Raw genomic sequence first — 21,590 nt, forward strand, 5'->3', positions numbered from 1 at the left:
CAGCCAGCACAAACCACCAGAGTCCCATTTTGGTCAGAAAATAGCAAATAAAGCAAGAGCAGTGCATTGAGCAAAATACTTCATTTCTGAGCTGTTTTAAACACCTTTGGTTACAAAGAAAGGGAGAGCTGGAAACGAAGGAGAATTTTTTATTTCATACGTCTCAAATTGTTTTGATATTTCCTAAATGAAAAGTTTCTCTAGAGTTTTGATACTGAAAAAACAACAAAACCCTCAACAGTTCAGCAAAACACATTTCCAGAGTGTTTCAATGCCACCACATTTGCATTTTGCGCTGAAAAAGCAGCTTTAGTGCAAAACCTTTGCTCAGCCTCAGGCACATCCAGTCTCAGCATCACGTAGAGGCATCACCTCCCTTTCCGTCTGAACTATTATCATCACATCCTCCACATATCAGCAACTTGCACTTTGTATTCCAGCACTTGGGTATGGAAAACAGCAAGGGACATTATTCCGTCTATATTCTCTTGTTTCTCCTGCTTCTTGAACAGCCTGAAGCTGTGGCCAAAAGAAGAAATTACAAGGCTCTTCTCATTTTGCAGGGAGCCTAGCAATTGCCCAATAAATCTCCATCTGCAGAAGTATTAGTCACCCATGCCAAGGAAAGAAGCAAGGGTTTGAAAGACTGAGACTCTCCCATTTTGTTTCTGTGAGCACAGGAACAATACGAGCTGAGCCACAAAAAGCCATGGCTCAACGGAGTGATAAAGGAACCAGCCTCGCAGAGAGTCTTCCCACCTCCTACCAAGGGCCCTGCTGTTTCCCTTTCAGCTCAGTCATTTTTCCATGAGCAAATGCCCTGGGAAACTGATTTTTAGTTTAGTTTAGTTTGGGGGGGGACGACTTTTGTTCAAGGTGCCCTAAACCAGAGCCATACGCTTTTCCTTCCGGATGGGAGAGCAGAATCTGCCTAAGATGTCAGACGCAGGCCTCGGGAGCTGCTTCTCTACCCCCCATCCAGTAAGTTACATGGCCTCCAGAAGGCAAATTAATAGCCCCACATATATGGTGGGCTGAAATGGTCTTGCCTATGGTGCGTGCACCCACTGACAAGGCAGAAAGCTCTGCAAGAAAAAGCAGAGCAAAATCCAGTGGCTGAAAGTTGAAGCAAGTCCAATTTTAGCTACAATGTGTACTTAAAAAGAAAAAAAAAATCCAAGGACAGACAGTCTGGGGGATACATGCTTTAAATAAAAGTCGGGTGCATTTCTTACGTGCGCTTTAGCTTAAGCAGGAGTTATAAATGAGATGTAGGAACTACAGAGTTAAGCTTTCTGGCTTGTGTCACGCAGCCTCGGGTAGCTTTAGAGCTTTTCACGAACCAAAGACCCCAATTCCCTCTTCATTGCCAAAGTGCACTGGCCTGGGAATTGTTCCTGACAATCCCTGCATAGTAACAGGGGGTCCCATCAGGAGGCAGCCCCTCGCAGCAGCACATGCTCTGCCAGGAAAGGCTGCTCCCATCTCAGCAGTGCAGCGTCTTTCTTGCCTGCCCCCCCCCCCCCCCCCCCCCCGTGCTTCTGCAGGACCAACGGCAGCAACCGAGTTCGCTGGGGAGAGCAGAGGGGTCTCACGAGCGTCGGAAAAGCACGACGCAGAGCTCCAGGGCCAACACAAGGGCTCCTGCTCTGTCGAGTGATTTCACTCCCGGCTGCCCTTGCAGCAGGTGCCCCAGAGGCCTCTCTTGATTGCCCAGCAGAAATCACAAGCCAGGGATTTCAGCTGGAGAGCCCGGTTTTGACTTCTTTCTGAGGAACACTTTGCTTCACCTGCAGGCAAGTCCTGATGCACAAGCATGCTGTGCCAGCAGGGCCCAATCCTGACCAAAAGGCAGTGAGATTCCAAGCTGGAGGTGGAAGATGGTGAGATAGAGACAACGTGAGATGAACGGACAGGAAAACAAAACAGAACAAAACTCGGCACCATGCCCTCTCTCTCCAATCCCTTTATCAACCGTGGGTTAAAAAAGGTCTGATTGCTTACCCCAACCCTGACTGAAAGGGAGTCAATGTACAGCATGTTAGCTCTAATCTGAGCCTCTGCAGAGGGCAGTGTCATCCTCAAGGCCTTCATGATGTGGGGGAAGCAAGGGAAAAAATATGACTCCATGCAGGGGCAGGGATGGGTCCTGAGGATCTCCTGTCAGGCCTGGTCAAACCTTCAATGCTTGCATTTGCCAATAAGCAAAAATGTGTACCAGGGAGACTGAAAAAGGACCGGGGAGAGAAGGTTTTCACTCAGAAAGGTTGATGCAACGTCACAAGCTTTAGGATGGTCTTTATCTACCATGGAGGATTCGGTACCAGGAGCACAACTTTTTACAATATGCTGTTGTGAAGTTGAGCTGCCTGATAAGGTGAGACCTGTTGGCTAAATCCAGCCAAGCCTGGACATCTTGTTTCATTACATCTCGCTCTCTCTCTCTCTCTCTCTCTCCCCTCTCTCTCCTGCCTCCAGCAACAGTGGCAACCCCACCTCTGAACGCCGCTGTCTGACACAGACTGCAATATTGCAGGGCATTAATCCCCCAGGGAAGAGAGCAGCAAAACGTGCCAAGCTTCCTAGATGCAAGGATGAAGACGGCGGACTAGAAGGGATAGCAGTGCCCATGCCATCAAAAACAATGTGTGACGGTCCCAAGTTAGGAAAGGAAGTGCTCCCTAACGATGTGGTGTGGGAACTCTGCCCTGTGCTCTGGCCCCATTGTTTTCATGCGGGAGCCCTGGAGCAGCTCCACTGTGCACATACCATCAATCCTTCAGCACTGCAGGGAGATTTTTGGATGGACAGGCGCCCAGGCTCGGAGTGACCTTGCTTCAGGGAATTAAGCCAGAAAAATGAGTCTGAATTCATGTACTTTCCATCCATAGCAGCTCTGCAGAGCTCTCAGGGAGGCAGACACTCAAGCCTTATGTAATTATGGGAAAGCAAGAGCTAAGGGGAGAGATTTCCTCATCAGTAATGGGCGTTCACAGAAGCCAGGCACCCAGGCTGTTAGTATCTGTTTTGACTCCTAACCTGCGCTGCTTTTCACAGTACCTGTGCACAAATAAAAGGAAACTCGGAAGGGATTCCTCTTGAAGGGGCAGACAGAGTAACAGGAGCCTGTATTCCTCTTCTGGATGCCTGGACTCTAGCAGGAGGTAAGAGCTGGGATTACAGCGCTCACCCTGTTCATCTCTACCTTCCCCTATGTGTCACCGCAGAGGAGTTTGGCCCAGGTGCAGTGTGCTACTCTTTAGATTCCTCCCCAGAACCAACCGAGGGATGTGACACCGAGAAGAATAAACAGGAGCGTTATTGCCTCTACTAAGAGGGAGCAGGGTGGAGAAGGAGGGTGGAAGCAGCGCATCCCTCTCAGGCATCACTGCCAGAGATCTGTTCCCCACGGTCAGGGCACTGGAAACAAGCGGCAGCACTATCCAAGTCTAGCTCCCAGGCTAGGATAAGGTCAATTGTCCTTCTCTTCTCCCAGGTCTGCTCCAGAATTACAATTCTCTTGTTTCTTTTCAAACCCAGTATGTTTTATTACTGATAGAATAATTTTTATTGTTAAAAAAAATCACAACACTTTTTCAGTTCACAACATGGGGGCAGGAGAGAGGGCAGGGAGTTTTGCTGGTCTCCTAAAGTAAACAGAAGTTAATAGACCAGAGCAAGAACGTAATTATACCTCAATGGCATTATGAAAGGAATTTGTGGAATCATCTAACAGACAAGAGGTTCAGTCAAAATGGGTTATTTAATAGGATTCAAAATATACAGACAACTGAGCAGAGCAAAGGGCTGCTAGTGCCCATAATAACTAGCTTCACCTTCCAGAGATGCACACAGAAGTCTGGGACAGGATCATTAGATGTTCATTAGTGGACTCGTACAGTATGTCTTGAAAAAAATCAGGTAAGAGCACAGCTTTCCCACAGGCCAGCAGAGCTGCAGAGACTCAATGTCTCTGCACTGGAGTGACATTTTTCCCAGGCTCTCCTGCAGGTTACAATTCCAATTAGGTAGGCGTGTCCCGTTCGGAGCTGTATTAGTGAGAAGACAATGAGGGTGCTGCAATTTGGGGCATGTCCTGGTCCATCAAGGCAGACGCCAAGTTCAGCATTCACTGCCCAGATGCTTTTAGTGCACATTATGGTTCCTGGCATGGATAGGGGAAGCTGGGGAAGTAGCACTGTGCAGGAACGTCCAGTTCTGCTCCAAAGCTGTACGGTCAGTCTGTGGAAGCTATGGATGGGCGAGACAGGAATTTCTCCCCAATTCACCGTCTGCTGCTTGACCTTGGAGTAACTTGGGAGCCCTCAGTGCTCCGGCCGCGGAACCCAGAAGCTGTAACTTCCTCAAGGAAGCTGCCAAGCAAAGTTAAGGTTAGCAGAGAAAAGGGCCAACTTTTCACTCACACAGACAGAAAGTAACCACGCGAGCTGGCTTCAAACCTTTGAACAAAACCAACAAGCGCTCCACAACCTCAGAGCTGCGTAAACATCTGTTTGCTCCCTGGTGTCACTGGGAATGAGGGGAAGAGTGACAGAGTCACTCTTTCATATGTGGTGAAGAGGGCAAAGAGGAAGGAAAGGACCTGCCCACAACGGCATGTGATCCAACCAAAAAGGAGACCCAGGAGCAGGGATCCAACTCCCAGTGCCAACAACGCTCCTTCTCCTCAGGCTCATATCAAGCCCAGCAGTGAGGAGGCAGTGGCCCAGGAAGAGTGCGAGGGACTGACGGGAAAGAAGAGGGCACGTGACAAGAGACACTCAGATCAGGACTTATCTCCCCCCACGTAAAGGCAGCATCCTAAGAGCTGGCATTCAGGCTAACAGTCTCCCTCTGCAGTTAATGGACAGAAACACCTTCTCAATGGCCTACTCCGCCGGCTGCTTGCAAGGGGCAATGGGGCTGACTAACTCAGGTTGGGACAGCTAAAGCTAGGAGCCATTAATCTAAAAGGCAGTAAGTGAAAATCTAAAAGGCAGTAAGTGAAAGGCAGCCTTAGAGGAAGCTCCCCTCTTCCAGTGATGGATCCTCACACCAGCCAGGATGAATTTAATCACAGAGAGCAAAGCGCAACGCTGTGGGACTGCAACGACCTGCCCTGTGCACCAAAACCTGGGGCACCAGGCATGGGTCACCACGTCAACGTCTTCACTTAACGTGGCTGTTCATCCTTAAACAGCTCCATCCTTTCTGGAGGTGGTCTCTCGTCTCTCCCCTCCCCATGCTATGACCTGCAAGGCTTCCAAAATGAGGACAACAGTTCCTCATGGCCTCAGCTCAGCATCTGGACTTAGCCAACAACCCCACTCAACTTTTAGTAACAAAGCCAGGAAGGCCAGCGTTTAGGCTTGTTTCTCTGCTCACACTCAGTCTTCCTGTGCAGCTGATAAGGCAGGAAGAGGCAGGGTGGAAACCTCCTGCCGAGGCATCCTTGACATTTTACAGCCAGGGTTTTCTGGAAGGCAGCCCCTTGAGCAGCCTGGGTCACTGCTCTGTGACTCACTTACCAACCCGCTCCTTGGCCTAGCTGCAGAACTCACATCCACAGCAAGATCCTCCCTGCAGTTTCTAGCCCGTTCATTTAGGCCCCTTTACAGATTGTCCTTCAAATCGGAATAGTGAGCCACATGGAAACCTCTGGGCACTAACCATTAATTCAGTCAGATCTCAGGAAGGTTTTGATCCAGCAAAATGCTTAAGCGCACTCTTGGTTTCATCCTAGTCTCTCAGTGTTTTGCTCTGTATGATTTTCAGAGGAAACTTAAGGTAGTTTGGGGCCTACGCGCCAAAGAACTTTGCAATATGAGACTGTGCAATTTTAGCCCATAAAGCCAATTGAATGGCTCAGCCATATACCAGAGCAATGGTTCAATACAAAAAACCAAACCAAACCAAACCAACCCACCTCATCCAGAGCCATATTTGAAAAGGTGAACAGCTTTCCAAGAAAACATTGTCAGGTGGAGATCAGTTGCTGGGGACTGGGGTGGGCCAACTGCAGAGACTAAAAATGGCCAAAACAGGAAGTGAGGCTGCAGCAGTCTGGGCGTCAGGACTGCTCAGTTCTGTGTCCTGCTCTGATTCGGATACTGAAAGCTGAATTTGCAAAGCTGTTCAGTCTTGGCCCCAAACTGTTTCCACTTAAGCAGCAGTAAAATTCCCCATTACATCTTTAGGAGCAGGGTTAGGTTAAACACTTGATAGTTTGGAAAGTCCCATTCTAGAATGCTTGCAAAGTGCTTTAAAATCCTTGCATGGGCATGGCTGAAGAGGTGATAATTGTTAGGCAACTGTATCGATGAGGAATTTCTACTGCCTGCTGTGGTTCCGTGGCGCTAGGTCATGCAGCAAGAGAGATGGTTTCTACCTTGATACGTCTGCAAAATGCATTTCACCCATTCTGTCATCAAGCAGTCTTCAAAGGCCAATTTTATCCCTGAAACATGCCACAGCATTTTAGTTTCCAGGCTTACACCTGTCATGAGCACAGATTCATGTCTTATCTGGGTGGAGGGGTATGCACAGCAAGCTGAGAAGTAGGTATACATAAAGAGTGGTATTTGTTGGAGCTAAACCAAGGTCAGCTGCATCACGCCTGCATTCCGGCAGCCTCAACCCTGCTTCACAAATCACAGCAAAGCTTAATCCAGCAAAGCGCGCAAGAGCAAGAAGGCTAAACCTTGGAAACACAGTTGTTTAAATAGGTCTAAAAGTGGGTTAAGGTTTGAGACTGATTCAATCCTTTCCAGGGGAGGAAAAAAACCCTCTCAGAGGATAAGGCTTTAAAGCTTCTTGCATTGTTTTTGTTTGATTATAGGCTTTTATGTGCTTTTTTATGACACTCCTGCCTGCAAAAGCCAAAAGGCAGCATGGCCTGCTGAGGAGATCACTAGACTAGGATTCAAGCTCAGAGTTAGTCCCAGTTTCACCAGCAAGTAATTGGAGAGCTCACTCCTGCCCTGTGCTGCTCCCTACCTCCATCTTGCACATAACTAGCCTTATTTGGAATATAAATGGACCATCCTCTCCTGTGTGTGCTGACATAGCTCTTAGGACATAAGCATCTAGGTCTCCAAGCACTGCTGTAATACAAACACCCCAGAGCAAGATACACGTGAATAAACCTTCACGAGACATCTCTCTCTACATCTGTATAAGAAGTGTCTGAAGCCAAAAGAGCTGTAACAGTTTCACACAAAATGAAGCTCTGGCACGCGGGCATCACTTCATCGCAGTCATTTACACCTGCTGGTCCGTGCAGTTTGGGAGGCAGCTGAACACTTTGCAAAACCACAGCAACGCTCCCACATAAGAGCTAATGAGGACATGTTACCAGGAAGATGGTTACTTTGGCAATGCTATACAGTGCTACCAGTTTCTAGGTTGACTCATTCTTTCAATATGCTGATCAAGTTATCCAAACATTAATGCTTAAAAAAAAAACACACACACACAGGATACAGAGCAAAAGGAAAAAATCCTACAAAAATGTGATGCCCCTAAAATAGGTCTAAAACAGGTCTACCTGCTAGGGTTGTGCATCATGAGAGTTTAAAAATCAAACCTCATGCAAATGCCTGCACCAATTTCCAGACCTTAACACCACACTGTTTAGAAATGTGCATTCTGGGAGGGCAGCATCCTGATTTATAGGAGGTGTAATAGGAACATTGCTTGCACTATGGCCATTCAGCTCTGTGATTACAGCTAGTGTGCTGTCCCTCCTCCAGTTTTATTTTTAGGCATTAGAGTCAGGCAGACTTGAGTTCTTAGCAGAGAATGACTTGCTTTTATTTTTAAAGGGGACTCCTGTTTATTTGTTACATGGGAAGTGTTTGTGTGTGTGTGTGGAGAGGGAGATTCAGTCAGACACTGTCCCTTTATACTTCAGAAAGGTCTTAAAAGTGGGCAGCACAACCACCTTTGAGAATCTCTCCTCTAAAGACAGTCTCCCTGTCTGCAGTGCAGCTGGTGTAGGAGCCAAACCTTCACCCGCAGCAGAGGGCTGAGCTCGAGCCCAGTAAAGATGTACTGCGCTGCAGCGGTTGTTGGTTCCCAGGACCCAAAGGATCCTGTGAACAACACCGTGTGCATCTAAGTGCAATGGTCACAGCTACTCTAACTCTGACTGAGGGCTGGGAAAGCCTCTGATTAGAGTAGGAATAACACAGCACGAAGAGAATTAGGACTGATCTTTTCTCCCTGCTCTAAAACCTCACTCTCTCCAGAGTGAGCAGGAACCATGGCTAGTACAAACCCTCCTCTCGTAGTCCCAGGTATCCAGTTACCAGGCTCAGCCAGCTAAGGACACCGCGAGGAGGTTTGGCACAGGAAAGGCAACCAAGCTATTACTGTAACTGGGTAAGTGGGTCAGGCTAGATATCCCCTTGGATTAGTCACAGCAGGTTTGTGCTTAACCTGTGCTCTGGATGAGTCAGCCCCAAGCACCAGATGTTCCGCCTGGTCTTGTTCTTCCATTTTTAGCCAATTATTGATCACTTTTAACCCTTTCTCCCCCAAACCTGAAAGAATTTCCTAGATATCCATTTGCCTGTGAAGGAAAAGCACAGAGCTGGTTGCCCATGGGACTGGTGGTAAAACTGTTTGCCAACAATAAGGAATCAGCTCCCTCACACTGAATTTGCTTTGCAAAGTGGAAGAAGCTCGAGGTGGTTCTTTCCAGATTTCAGCCTAGAGAAGGGGAGCAGTTAGGAGGCACTGCCAAACATGTTAGGCTGTCTGACTTCCTAAATTCAAAGTCCAGTAATTACGTTCTTTGCTCTTTCTTCACTCCCTGCCCAGATGCCACTGTACAGCAATGCCATGGGTTTTAAGTGCCCCCTTTGCATTCTGCATTTTGGTATGAGCACATGACCTCTCACAAACATAACTTAAATAGTGTTTTGACATTCTCCAAGCGGACAGCAATTGAAAACCCACAGATTTAAGTCCAGCATGGTTTTGCCCAAATGTATTTGGTTCCTGCAGGTCAATAAAGACATTGCTATGGTCAGTGTTGAGGAATGGCACCAAAGCAAGAAAGAACTCTTACTTTCATCATAAATATAATTTAAAAACATACTACATAGGTTTTTTTTTTATATACTATGATCAATAATCTCCAGCCTTCCAGCCCTCCCATTATAGCTCATTATGTGGCTGGGAAAAAAAAAACAGACAGGAGCTCTACACTCAGGTCTTCATTTATCAAGTGGTTCTACCAATGGACAGATGCAATGGAACTGCTGAAAACTTAATGCTCAATGTAAGTCTCTAGTAGAAGAATTTCATTAAGTGGGCAGATGTGGTGTTTCAATTCTCATACACTGGGCACAGCTCTGCAGTGAGCTGTTATCTAGGTTCTTCATGCAGGAAAATGGCTGGGAAGGCTCTTTTACCTTGTTGATAATCAAGTAATAATAGAAGTATTTTTAATAGGGCTGCCAAAATTTCAAAAGTAATAGAGGCAGCCAATCTGGTTTGATTAGAAAAACACAGAAAATTCCTTGACAACAACAGATTTTTTCCACCCTGTTGGCATTTCTCAGAGGATTCAAAGCTTTAGCAAATGCATACCCTCAGACCCTCATACACTCAACTGGGAGAGGGTTGCCTGTTAATGGGAATGGGGAAAAAAAAAAGAATCTAAGTAAACTGAGATGGGCCAGATTTAAGGCCTAGTCTGCAGCAAAACTGAGCAGGCACAATTCCACACAAAATCAAAGAGCATTTCTCTGGTTTTCATCACTTAACCTTTTTAGCACCCCAAATGCTTTAATGCATTTATTCTCCTAACCCTTGGTTGCAGTCCCAAACCTGGGAAGAGAAGACCCAAGCCACATCATCAGCCCTATCACTGACTGACCTGTCCATAGGTAATGTCAGGAAAGAGGCTAAGGAATGGGTGCACTACATGCAGTTAATCTGTCTTAGAGGAAAAGGAAGGAAGACAAGAAACAAAAATCTTCTCATACCTTGTAAAACACTGGAATTTTTTAAATTAGGAGAATAAGCTCCAACAGTAGAGCCTGTTAGCTTCTGTAGCCTCATTTATTTATAAGGAGTCCCTTAGACTACATGCCTTACTTCAGAGTATGAGCATCATTATTCAATGCCTGCCCCTATTTTGCATGTATATGGATATAAATCCATAAAGATCAATAGGGCCAAATTTGCCTTGACATCACTGTGTAGCATAAAGAAACGTTAAACAAGTACTTACTGTGACCACTTTGAGACCTTCTTCGTGAACACAGAATGATGTGTAAAAGAGTATTTGTCATCCCCAATTTTTAAGCATCTACTCACAGTATATTCACTGGACAATGCAGATGGTCTCTTAAACAGATAATCTTCCCTACAAACATGTAACTAGCAACATAACCAGCTCCAAAGGCTTGTTTGTCTCCTGCTTTGTAAAAAAAAAAGCAGAATGGATATCCCTTAAGCCATCCCCCACTCTATAAACACAGCTGTTGATCACAATTTAAGTTGGACTGGTAAGAACAATGAAAGCACAGGATTAGTGTGCTTACATGGGCTGCTCAGAGCATTAATATAAAAATCTCCTTGTTTATTGTGAGATATCAACCCTAATCCAGCAGAAATAAGCAACAGTTCATTAAAGGAAGGTCAGTGGATTACTAGAGGAGTTAGGATGCAATGAAATCTAGGTTTCCTCACATTGGACACCTCAGATGTGTTTGCGGAGAAAAACATGATCCTCGTGCGCTTTGCTAGAATCTGTGTTAACACACAGTTGACAGGAAACTTTTCTTCATTTCTCAGGTATTCTGATTGAGTCATCTTGCTCTGCTCTACATGCTGCTCCTCCTCTCTGCACAGGAGCTAAGCAGGTCAACCTTCCCTTGGAAAGTGCTCCAAGATTGCTGACTGGAAAGTTCTAGTTGTTTATTATTGCTAATGTGGCCTTTCATCATTAAGGAAAACCTACTCAATCCACTAAGGGAAAGCAAATCATTTGGGGCAGTGCTATTTTTAGAAGGGGAACCTTGAGAGTCCTCATCCCGGAGCTCCCAGATAGGACCTTGTAGTAATCAGCCCTTAAAAAGCAACAGCCAGGGTTTTTTTTCCTTTTTTTTTTTTTGACTTCATTCTTTGAAATGCAAATTCTGATACAGTATCCTAGTTTTTCCGTAAATAATTCAGAGACTGCGCCAAAACCTAGTCACGGTAGAAGCCCTAACTAGCTAATGTTACTCATTACGGCACAAATCTAAGAAGTGGAGCCCAACAGTGTAGCTCCAAATTTTGCAGTTCATACAGCAAAAGCGAGAGGCAGTCCCTGCTAAAAGACCTTGTGGTGCAAACAGGCAAAGGAGGAAGTTGCCTAACATCACCTCATAGGTCAGAGCAGAGCTGCAAACGCTACAACTGATACCATCCATCCTCGCACCCTGTCTACCAGGCACCCTGCTTTCCTTCTCCTACTCAAAATGCTGCCAGTAAGTTTTCTCTGTCCCCCCCGCCCATGACAGTTTTTGCTGAATCAACTACACAGATCCACTCTCAGGGCAGGTCTCAACCTCCAATATGGTGTGAAAACTATACCTTCCCCGAGATCTCTGTATCAGTTAGTGAGTTATTTGTATTTAGTGCGGTATGACAGTACCATCTAGGCTCACAGCACAGATGCTGTTAAAAGTTTGATACAGACTTGTTGGTAGATGTCAAAATCAGCCTCAACATGGGTAGACTAGGAAATTACAGTGGACATTAGGTTGAATAGGAACCAGCTTTGATTGCATCCTTGCAAGATGACAACTTGACAACTTCTTTCTTTTCCTCAGTCAAAGAGCAGCTAATATGTTTGCTGAGCTCCTTTTATTTTACTATTTGTAGGCCTGGCTAAAACAGGATTTAGTTCAAAGGCTACTTTGTAAAGCAGAAGGTTGAGGAAGCTGGGTAATTTGTGCAGGAATTGGTCGATATGTGGGCTAATACAGATTTGCCTTTGTAACCCAGTTCATAAAAGCAATTCGCTTCTGGGGTGGCACCAGTTCAGGAGCTTTCCAATCATTTGGTATTAAGCTAAAGTAAAGGGCAAATTTCAGAGAGGGCACTCTAAATTTGGGGGGGTTGGGCATTTTTTCTGAGCAAGTGACGACAGGAGCCACTGGATTGCCTTGCAAGATAATTGTTACTACTTCTGTGTAGGCAGCTTTGCAACCTGAAGGTCCCTTACAGGCATGAAAAGGAAGGGCAAAACTGCCTGAGTATCACATTGGACTCTTTTAATGCAAGAGCAGTGCATGTACATGGCCTGAAAACCAAGCCAGTTTTTAGCTACACTTGGGTCCACCTGTCAGTAACTGAGGTCAAGGAAGTGCTTGACAGCTGTATTTCTGACATACAGCGCCTGTGGTGTTAATACTGTGTTTCCTGAACTTGAGGACAAGAGTTTTTTCTAAACTGTTGAGGCACCTACAGCTCTTAGTCAGCTCTGGAAACTTCATCCTAAATGTTGAAAAACATAACTTCTCATTCCAGGACTGCATTTTGTCTGCATTTCTGCTTGGTAAGGTTGAAGCTCTCCTTCCATTGCAGCTTAGAGTGGGATGCTCCCTTTAAGCGCAGAGCAGCTGCTGGACAACTCCAGGGGCTCTCCCAGGACTTATATTTCACCACGCTTCCTGCTGCAACACATGGGAGAGATGTTGGTCACCTGTCACATTCCTGACGTTACCCTCCTTCCGATCAACTGATCAGCTCCTGGCCGCAACAACATCTTTATGAAAAGGGAGAGAACAGTGTGCTGAAGAGGAGCAGGGAAAGTATTGAAAGAATTCTTTGCTGGGCTAGCAACAAACCATGCTGACAGGAAACAATCGTAATATATGGTCTAAATTTTCACCCGTGCCCAGATACTCAGTTGAATGATTTGAGTTCAGGAAACATTATTTGTACTTATAAACCAGGCATTTCGTAGGAAATAAACCATGCATTCTATATTGATAGGAATTTTTGGCCGATCACAGCAAACCAGTCACAGGTTTCTGTAGACGCTTTCTACCTTTCTATAAATCCCAACAGAGAACCTGATGCCCAATGGCTCATTCAGCTCAGTGCCGGGGAAGCAAAATACCATCATCATTGCCTGACAGCAGCCCTTCCAGCTCCAACAGTCAGCTACCTGGAACATTTCAGAGACAGGGGCCTCGGAAATCAGTGTAGCTCAGAGCGGTCAGTGCTTCCTGGCATTACTCAGTTCCTGAAAGGATTACGCCTTTACAAATGGTTGGCCTCCCAAAGAAGGCAACTTGGAGTGTACGGCAAACCAATAAGAAAAGCTCCTTTCTCCAGGGAGCAACGTGAAAGACACAGCCAATACTCTGCAGGCTTGTGGGCGGCAGAGAGCCTGCTAGCAGTTTAATCATAGAACTCAGTTCTAATCATAGGTACCTTAACTTCACTGGTATCGAATGCAGCTGCTCCAACAGGAGCCATGAGACCACAGTCAGTTTTGAATTCCTGTGTGCTGCACTGGCTTCTCATTCATATTAATCTGGGTGGTGACTTATAAGCAGGAAAAAGCCATACACATCTACTTCCCTGCCCTTGAATTCAGTGAAATGCACATTAAAACTTCCGCTTGATAATACGTCCCTCAGCCGTAATGAGCAAAGCTGGGCTCAGACCATTTACACACATTTCTGTGATTTACTGTGTGAGGAAGATCCCTCAGGCATCACAAATTCACACGCATGTCAGCAGTTTTATATGGCCAGAATCCATAGTAAAGAATAAGGTTATTACCTTTTTGTGTTGTGGATTGTGGTCCCACCGAGGATGATCCGGACCCCTGGGTTGGTACGGTTAAGGTTATAGACAGTCAGTGCCTCTTCATAAGTTGCTCCTCCAATGATAAACACAATAATATCTTGAGGCCTGCAATAAAGACACAAATGTTGAAACTAGATCAGAAAAACATAGCGATAAGACCTGTGCCAGTCGCAGGGACTGAGGTAACCACCCAGTTGATTTCCCTCCCCAGACCATGTCCCGTTTCTATGCTGCTTTAGGCTCAAGACTGACAACAATGTGTAGCCCATTAAATCGCTTTTAAAACATTGTCTGTCCTAAACATTTACACAACGTGCTAACGGTCCTTAAAAGCCTCCTTAGCAACACCCACACCCCGTATCGCTGTGGAGCTCCACCATGACACATCTACCAATGTTTAATGCATGATCGAGACACTGCTGCGGCTGTTAAATTAAGATCAATTTAGGAGTCAAACGAGGACAACGGTGCTTCAGACCTCTCGGGCTTGGCTCGAAGAGCATGGATCAGCTGCAGTTTTCATGTTCGATTACAGAACTGGTGGGATTTATGCATAAGTTTACCTCTGAGGTTACATTCCCTAAGCAGCCTAGGAATACAGGGTTTTATAGACAAGTAGCATGAGGGGGAAGGAGGGAGGGAAGCGCCTTCATCTGACAAAATACAAAAACAGATATATGCCCTGCATATTCTGCTTTAAAAGGAAGGCTGCACCTTCCTTGCACCCTCCTCCCCCAGTCACTTAATTTTTTGCTCTTGGGCACAGCAGAATGTGCTTGCAGCCCAGATATCAGCTTTGCCACCATCTAGAAGCGAAGAGAACAGTTTTTGCAGGATCCACAGCAGACGGGTCTGGATCACATTCTGTCAACTATGTAACATCCGCTGCTCGAGTCAGAACATTTCACTCTGGAGAACAGTCAAGTCTCGACACAATTAACTTTCTGTTATGGTCTCACAACTAATCTCTGCTCTGCACCCAAGTACTTCTATTATGATACAGCTGCTTGCTGCAGTGGTCACAACAGCAGGCATTCATCTACATTGTCTGTGCAAGCTCTGGATCAGTGACAAAGCAAACGGACCGTGAGTCAAGGATGACCCCAGAATGCACCTAGACTCTATGGCACTAGTTACTCCCTGCTGAGAAGCCAACCTGCAAAGCCCTTGACACCTGTTACTGTCCAGAGGAGCAACACTCGCATTCAGAACGATGAACATCAGGTCTTCTTTTTTGGTATCACTGAACAGACAATCCAGCCAAGAGCAAAACCGCCTCCACCCTCAGAATGAGACGCTGGCTCAGGACAAGAACATCTGCCATCAAACCAACACTACTGCTTCCCTGCCCCGGAGAGTATGTACAAAGGTAAGAACAATTAATAGAAACGATTAACACACACTGTTTCACAAAGTGATCTTTGTTACCAATAATCTTCCAAATCATAAGTCTGTTCTGAAAGTTTGACTTAGTTCCGGATACCATGCTTTGAACACGCAAAAGGCGACTTCAGAGATGTTTTAGACTGTGCAGGTAGTCTCCTCTGTTGGGTGGAGAGGGAATACCAGGGAGCTCAGCATTTCAGGCACACTCTCTGGTGAGGCATAGCATTGCTAATTCTAGAACAAAAAAGTTGTTGCATTCAATACATCTCTTCTGCATGTATTATACAATTTGTTATCCTTGAGAACTATCATCATCTATGGCAAAGACTTCCAGCTGCAGTTTGTAGCTTCCTTGGAAGGAACAAGGCTCAGTCAGAGTAGAATCCTTTGTAGAGGAGTCAGCAATATTAGAACGTGCTGTATTAGATGCTCTGTGCTTGTGCTCTTCTAGACACAGTGGCCAATTTTACCCTGGGGGTGTCTTCACATGGTTTCCAGAGACCCAGGATTTTGTGTACTGATCTCTCCCTGAAGAGCTACACTGTGTCCCCTGAACAGGAACAGGCTATGAAATCTTCTGCACTGCAGCCTTAGGATAAGCAGGTTATATATAGCAACTGCACATTCAGACTGTGCAGGTTCAAACATCTCACTAAGGCAGACGAAGGCTTTTGCACCCTAGTGACAACACAAGTCACTGAGCCAGCCTGGGAGGGCAGAACACTGCTGTACCTTGTCTTTTCAGCTAGGTTCAGACAGACCCCTTTGGAAACTAGACACAAATGTGCCTGAGTCTTTTGGGGATGGAAATCAAAGGGAAGGGGAGGCACAGCAATGAAGTAATCTTATAAGCCACTGTCAGTTCTCAGAAAAAGTATACCCAAATAGAGAAATTTAGAAAGAAGGATAACCCAAACAGGCCTAGCAAAGGAGAGCTGATATCTAAGCTGTGCTGCAAACTAAACTGGCAATTCCTTTGAGACATTGTGTCACAGGTAAGAAAAGTTCCTGCTTGGACATAATATGCTCGTGTGCCTCCATATCCCTTGCAGCTGTGATTGCTCGGTATCAGGAGTATGGTACAGAACATGCACATTTTTGCTTTTATATTGGTACTGCTTTTCTTGGAGGATTAAACTATGCTTAGTATGGAACAGCGGGGGCAGAACCATAACCTCTCTCCCACCTCAGAGGTACTGCTCAAAGTATCATGCATTTACCCTGCAGATTTTTTACAGACCAGAAGTTGGCTAAGTTACGCAGAGGCAGACTGCCACAAAAAGAACAAGGGCATCTTGGCGTTCTCATAAAGTGCTCAGGGAATTATTGCTTATATCATGGGCAAATAATAAGCAATTTTGGAACAGGAAGAAACCCCAAGACCGTTATAGGATTAGTGGAAAAGCAGTCTGCACGAACACTCTCCCCAGCTGTCGTGCTCCTCAGACAATTTGTGGAGGTGGCTGTCTCCTTGGGTTAACTACCAATTTAACAGCTAAACGCTCAAACATTTCAGAGAAAAAGAAGAAACAACTTCTCTGAACAAACAAGGGCATGGTCAGAGTTCTGCCTTAAAAAAAGCTCAAATCAAACTAAACAAAACACAAATCATACTAAACACAAGATACTATATATGATTTAGCAATAACTCCTCTTTCCATACAGTCTAGGGCAGTATGTGTGAGCTCAGATGAAAGAGCATAGAGCCAAATGGTTCCACAACACATGCTGCAAGCTGATGCTTCCAAAAAAGGAGATTTTTTTCTTTGCTAAGGAGATACCTTACCATCCCTTTGGATGTGTGTCAACTATAGACATTTCTAAGTGGTCAGCTGGTTCCAAATTCTTCTTCTCCTCAAGCAATCCAAAGGAACTTTCCCTTCAGAAAGTCTGTGGGAGAAAGATTAAGTCCAGTCCTTACGGTGTACAGCACTCTAAACTAGATGATTTCAGTGGATTCTCACGTCCAAGTCTTTTAAGCTCTGATGGGCTTTTGAACAAGGTAGCTTTCCAAGGTTTTTCAATAGGCAGGTAACTAATTATGATGACTTCTGAGAGATGCAGAATGAACCAAATCCCGTCCGGATCTACAAGGAGCAGTACACATTTCTCTACTGCTATTTCATAGGCTGTTGCCTGGTTGATGCACAACGTGGAGGACCAATGTTTGGTTTTAAGAAGCGTTAACTGCGACAGAGCTGTCTTTCTGCTCTGTTTGCAAATAGATATATTTTGTAAAAAGTGGATCTTGGCCATCTTAGGACAGCACAATGAGACCAAATTGGTCTGGTTGGGACAAATTCCCTATTCAAGAGGTTCCCAGGTCAAAGCATGAACAAAGCAAAGGCTCCATGCAAAGGGTAGGCTTTGGCTTTAGCCTGGCTTGTAACACATGAATGACCTGTACCTTATGAGGCATATTGTACAGCACGTAACACAGCTGGGGCTCCCACAGACGGTGGTGATACAAAGAAGCTTCACGAACTTTTCTAGCTAGAACATTCCTGCAGCAAGGTGGAAGGGACTGCAGGCTTATGGCATACCAGGAAAGGATGATATTTAACACAGTAGGAAATAAAGAAGAAGCAAAAGAAAGTAGAATTGCTTATTGCTCTCTCCTAGGAACCCTGCTCAGCGCTTTGCAAAGATTCCCTTTCCCTCACTGCTGCCAATTTTCACAGCTGAAGTTGGACCATGAGCTTCTCCTTTGCAAGAGTATAATGTTTAATACAGAAAGAAATAGTTAGAAAGAGTCTTTTCAAATTCTTTGCTGTTCAAGCAACTGCCTCTCTTTGATCAAAAAATACAAAGCCTTTCACCCTGACCTTCTGCTGAACTCCTGCCAATCACTGTAACACCATCCTCTGAAGCAGAAAGCAACAAGACAGTATAGCCCACTTTGCCCTGGGCTGTGATTTATTATACTAAGTTTTGTGAAATTAATTAATTTAAATTCCTCACTCAATTTGTTTGGCAATAAGGCAAAACCATTAATAAATTAAGTGGGATTTTTTTTCCAAACCTGAAAACTCAAACCAATTTTTAGATGAGCCCCTTTTATTTTCAGGATACTGAATAGTCATACTCCTGAGATAGCACAGTGCTGCAGCCCACATTTTATGCATTAAATAATGACCAGATACAAAGTTATTTAGATGTTTATTTTTTGTTAAAGCTATCAAAGCTCTGATTCCTAGAGCTCCTTTGTCTTGAACTCATCAAGATTTACTGTTCCTATTAATGAACAACTCTGATTGAGAACCACGTGCCCTTGTGCTTCTGAACACTAACACTCCAATGAAGGCCAAAATTTAAGACAATTTTGCAGAACTCTGATCCAGCAGCAGCGCTTTTGGGTCTTACCACTATGCCAAGGACAATCCCAAGGAAGACCGAGTAGTTTAAGAGAAAGAACAGTTTGGCAGCTCTTTGTCTTTTGAGATCTGTTTTACCAAAACTACAGGACTCCTGTTGTTTAGCTAAGAGACAAGGCTGCAGCTGCTGTGGAGAAGGGAAGGAGGAGGAAACTCCATTTCCATTCATCCAACTTGCATTTTGCTTCAGTTCTAGGTTAGGAATTAAATCCTTCTCATGCTCCCCTAAATAAATTCTTTGCACGTTCTTTATAGCAGAATTCTCAGGAGTGGATTCCTGTACCCTTTTGAGGACAACACTTAAGGGGGAATCTAAGCGAAACATAGCTCAGGAGAATGTAAGTGGGAACTGAAAAAGAGAAGGCAAGGGTCAGAAGACCTCTTGTTTCTAGTTAGCTCAGAGCAAACCCCAATCTGGTATGCCAGGATGCAGTTTCTGCTGTTGTGCTGGTGCCATTACAGATCTACTGCAAATCCCATCCCTAAACTTTTTTGTGGGCCCACGATGTTGCACATAGAGGCTGAAGTCAATCTCAGTCAAAAGCTGGTTTCTCTAGGGCAAGGCCAGTGACTGCTTCATGTAGGAAGAGTCATATCTGTTGCTAGAGGCCTTGACTTTTCGTGTCTGTTAAAAACACCCACCCACCCTGTCCAAAATCCACCATTTTATTTTTAAAGGGAAAGTCTGGAGTAAGGCGGATATTTTCTGGTATGCCAGGGACATACACAAACAAATTGTCTCTTGTATGACTATAATTCTTTTCTTATTCATAAATAAAATGATTAATGTACCCTGCTGTCAGCCTGGCACAGAATTTGGACGCCTCCCTGTTATGAAGTACATTTTTGCTTTTATCAGACAGATCACAACGCCCCAAGGCAGGGCTAAGGAAGGAAGAGAACGCTGCAGTGTGTGTGTGCATCTCAAAGAGAGCCAAAGAGATGAATGATCCCTCTTTGACATGCTTCTGCCCCTCCCACTCACTTGACATTTCTGAACCTTGGTCCTCAAGGCTACTTCTCTCCTGCTCCAAATGAGTCTGCAGTTTTAATTTAACCCAAAATGCCTGGCAACAGCCACCTCATTTGTTGAGAATTACTACCTTGCATTTATTTTCTGCCTCACTAAAAATGTGGCAGTTGCTGATAAAAAGCCAATAATATGCAGCGTGTGAAGGGAATAATGATTGTTCTAATACTGCAAGTAAAACATCTTCCACAGAACCCTGGACCATTTACAAACATTTGAGAAGGTGCAGAGAATCACTGTGAATGGCCGCATCACAGACCATCAAAAAGAAGCAAAGCGAGCAGCAACAGCAGGTCCTTCTGCTCTAAGGAGACTACCACTAGAAGGAATAAGAAACACCCAACCAGCATGCTGCAGAAGCTTAACTTAATTTACAGAAAGGAAACGGAGGAACTGAAGAAAGGAGTGATTTGTACAGAATGCCATTAGAAGAGAACCGGTATCTTTTCTCTAGTGATTCTGTGCCCTCATTCTGTGGCCCATACTTATCCTTAATGACTTCATTGACAACAGATTAGCATAGCTCCAGCAAAGTCAGCTAGAACCAGAGAGCCAGAGTTCTTTTCAGTTACAGTTATTAGCCATATTCAGCAAGATCCTATTCTCATCAGAAATAGTAACTGGCTCAGAAGGGAGAGTTAACAGTTGGACTATTTTTGGTTCTACAAATAAACGCCAGATGGCACGGAATGAAGTTAAGGGGCATGGTGAAATCCATCATGTGAACATCCTGGCAGTTTGGTGCAATGGCTTTATCCTTTACCTAAGCTCTTACAATGGAAATGCCATGTTCTGGCCAGCATTGAACACAAAGAAGAGAATGCTGTTTCCGTCTTAATAGCCTTCTCTCTGACACCTATTTGACAGTAGAAGAAGACCCACACAATCAAGATATTTCTCTTCACTCATGGGCAAAAAAGAACATAAGTAGCAGAACTGGGAAGAGCTGCTACATTTCAGTTCCAAACTCTGCCCTGAAAGGACCCACATACCTGTCACGGAGAGTGTTGGGACCCAGGTAGGGGTACTGGCTGTCCTTGAGTTTTCCTTTGATGAGCTGATCTAGGGTTTCTTGAAGGAGAGGCTGGTGTTGTGTATACACATTCTCAACACCCTACATTGCAAAAGAAGCTCTTGTTATGAATTAATACAGCAAGGCAGCAGGCTTAGGGAAAAGATCAGCACAGCCACATTCAAAGAGCTGCAGCATCTGATGGATACAGCAAGTGTTAATCATTGAAGTCCAGATTTAGAGAGGCTTTTCAGCAACCAATTTCCATTGTCTTCGATGAGAATTATGCCCTAAATGTCTAGTGCACTTACTGTTCAATCTCTGAAGGCCACAAAACATGGCTCTGCAGTGCACGTGAGCCCTGCTCTGTCGCTGTAATTTTGAGTGGAGCTATCATTCTTTTATCTATGGCAGATCCATACCTTCAGTCCTTTGAAGAATTGTTTGGTGATGGCTACAGCATCCTTGGGACTGAATAGGTCACTGCCCCGGACCCGTTTTCCTCCATACTCCACAACAGCAGACACTAGCTGTACAGAGAGAAGCAAGAACAGAATCCTATTAACCTGGGAAACCAGCTTGCAGGGAATTATTGTCCATTTAGGCTCATTGGAGGTACTGAAACGACCAAGGAGTCAGGGAGATCAATCCCAAGCAGATAGTGCAATATAGAGAGAGGCAAGGAGAAAGAAGAGAAATATTCCCCATATACACCAAGCAAGTCAGTCTGCTGTGACACTGCCTGCATAAGAAAAGGGGCTTTCATTTCCATAGTCTGTTGCAGTGATAGCAAATCTTTCATAAAATGTGACATCATTCTGTTTCTCCACCTCCTCTCCAGCTGCTCAATACATTTGCCAAGCACTGCCACCCTCTCCCTCCCAGCCAAGCTCCTTTTACAGTCTCCTGAAGTCCTTTGCTGCAACTATTGCCTATTCAGCAGCAGCAGGAGCTGGGGGAAAGT

General features: G+C 45.0%; 1 protein-coding gene across 3 annotated transcripts in view; it reads right to left on the bottom strand.

The window, feature by feature from the left end:
- Positions 1-3,744: 3,744 nt before the first annotated feature.
- The window catches only part of VPS45 (vacuolar protein sorting 45 homolog), a 28,398-nt gene continuing 10,552 nt past the window's right edge, over positions 3,745-21,590 (bottom strand). Inside the window, exons 12-16 of one of the 3 annotated variants that reach the window (XR_011136612.1) lie at positions 21,049-21,156; positions 20,607-20,728; positions 16,997-17,100; positions 13,798-15,444; positions 3,745-4,373 (exon numbers count right to left, since the gene is read on the bottom strand). Coding sequence is in view for 2 of the 3 variants with exons in the window: in XM_068922159.1 (XP_068778260.1) it covers positions 4,286-4,373; positions 13,798-13,929; positions 20,607-20,728; positions 21,049-21,156 (450 nt within the window). In the remaining variant the exon portion in view is untranslated. The other 2 variants (XM_068922159.1, XM_068922160.1) reach the window with 2 other exon arrangements.

This window comes from Struthio camelus, chromosome 30 (genome assembly GCF_040807025.1).
Source record: "Struthio camelus isolate bStrCam1 chromosome 30, bStrCam1.hap1, whole genome shotgun sequence".
In the NCBI taxonomy this organism is placed as follows: domain Eukaryota; kingdom Metazoa; phylum Chordata; class Aves; order Struthioniformes; family Struthionidae; genus Struthio; species Struthio camelus.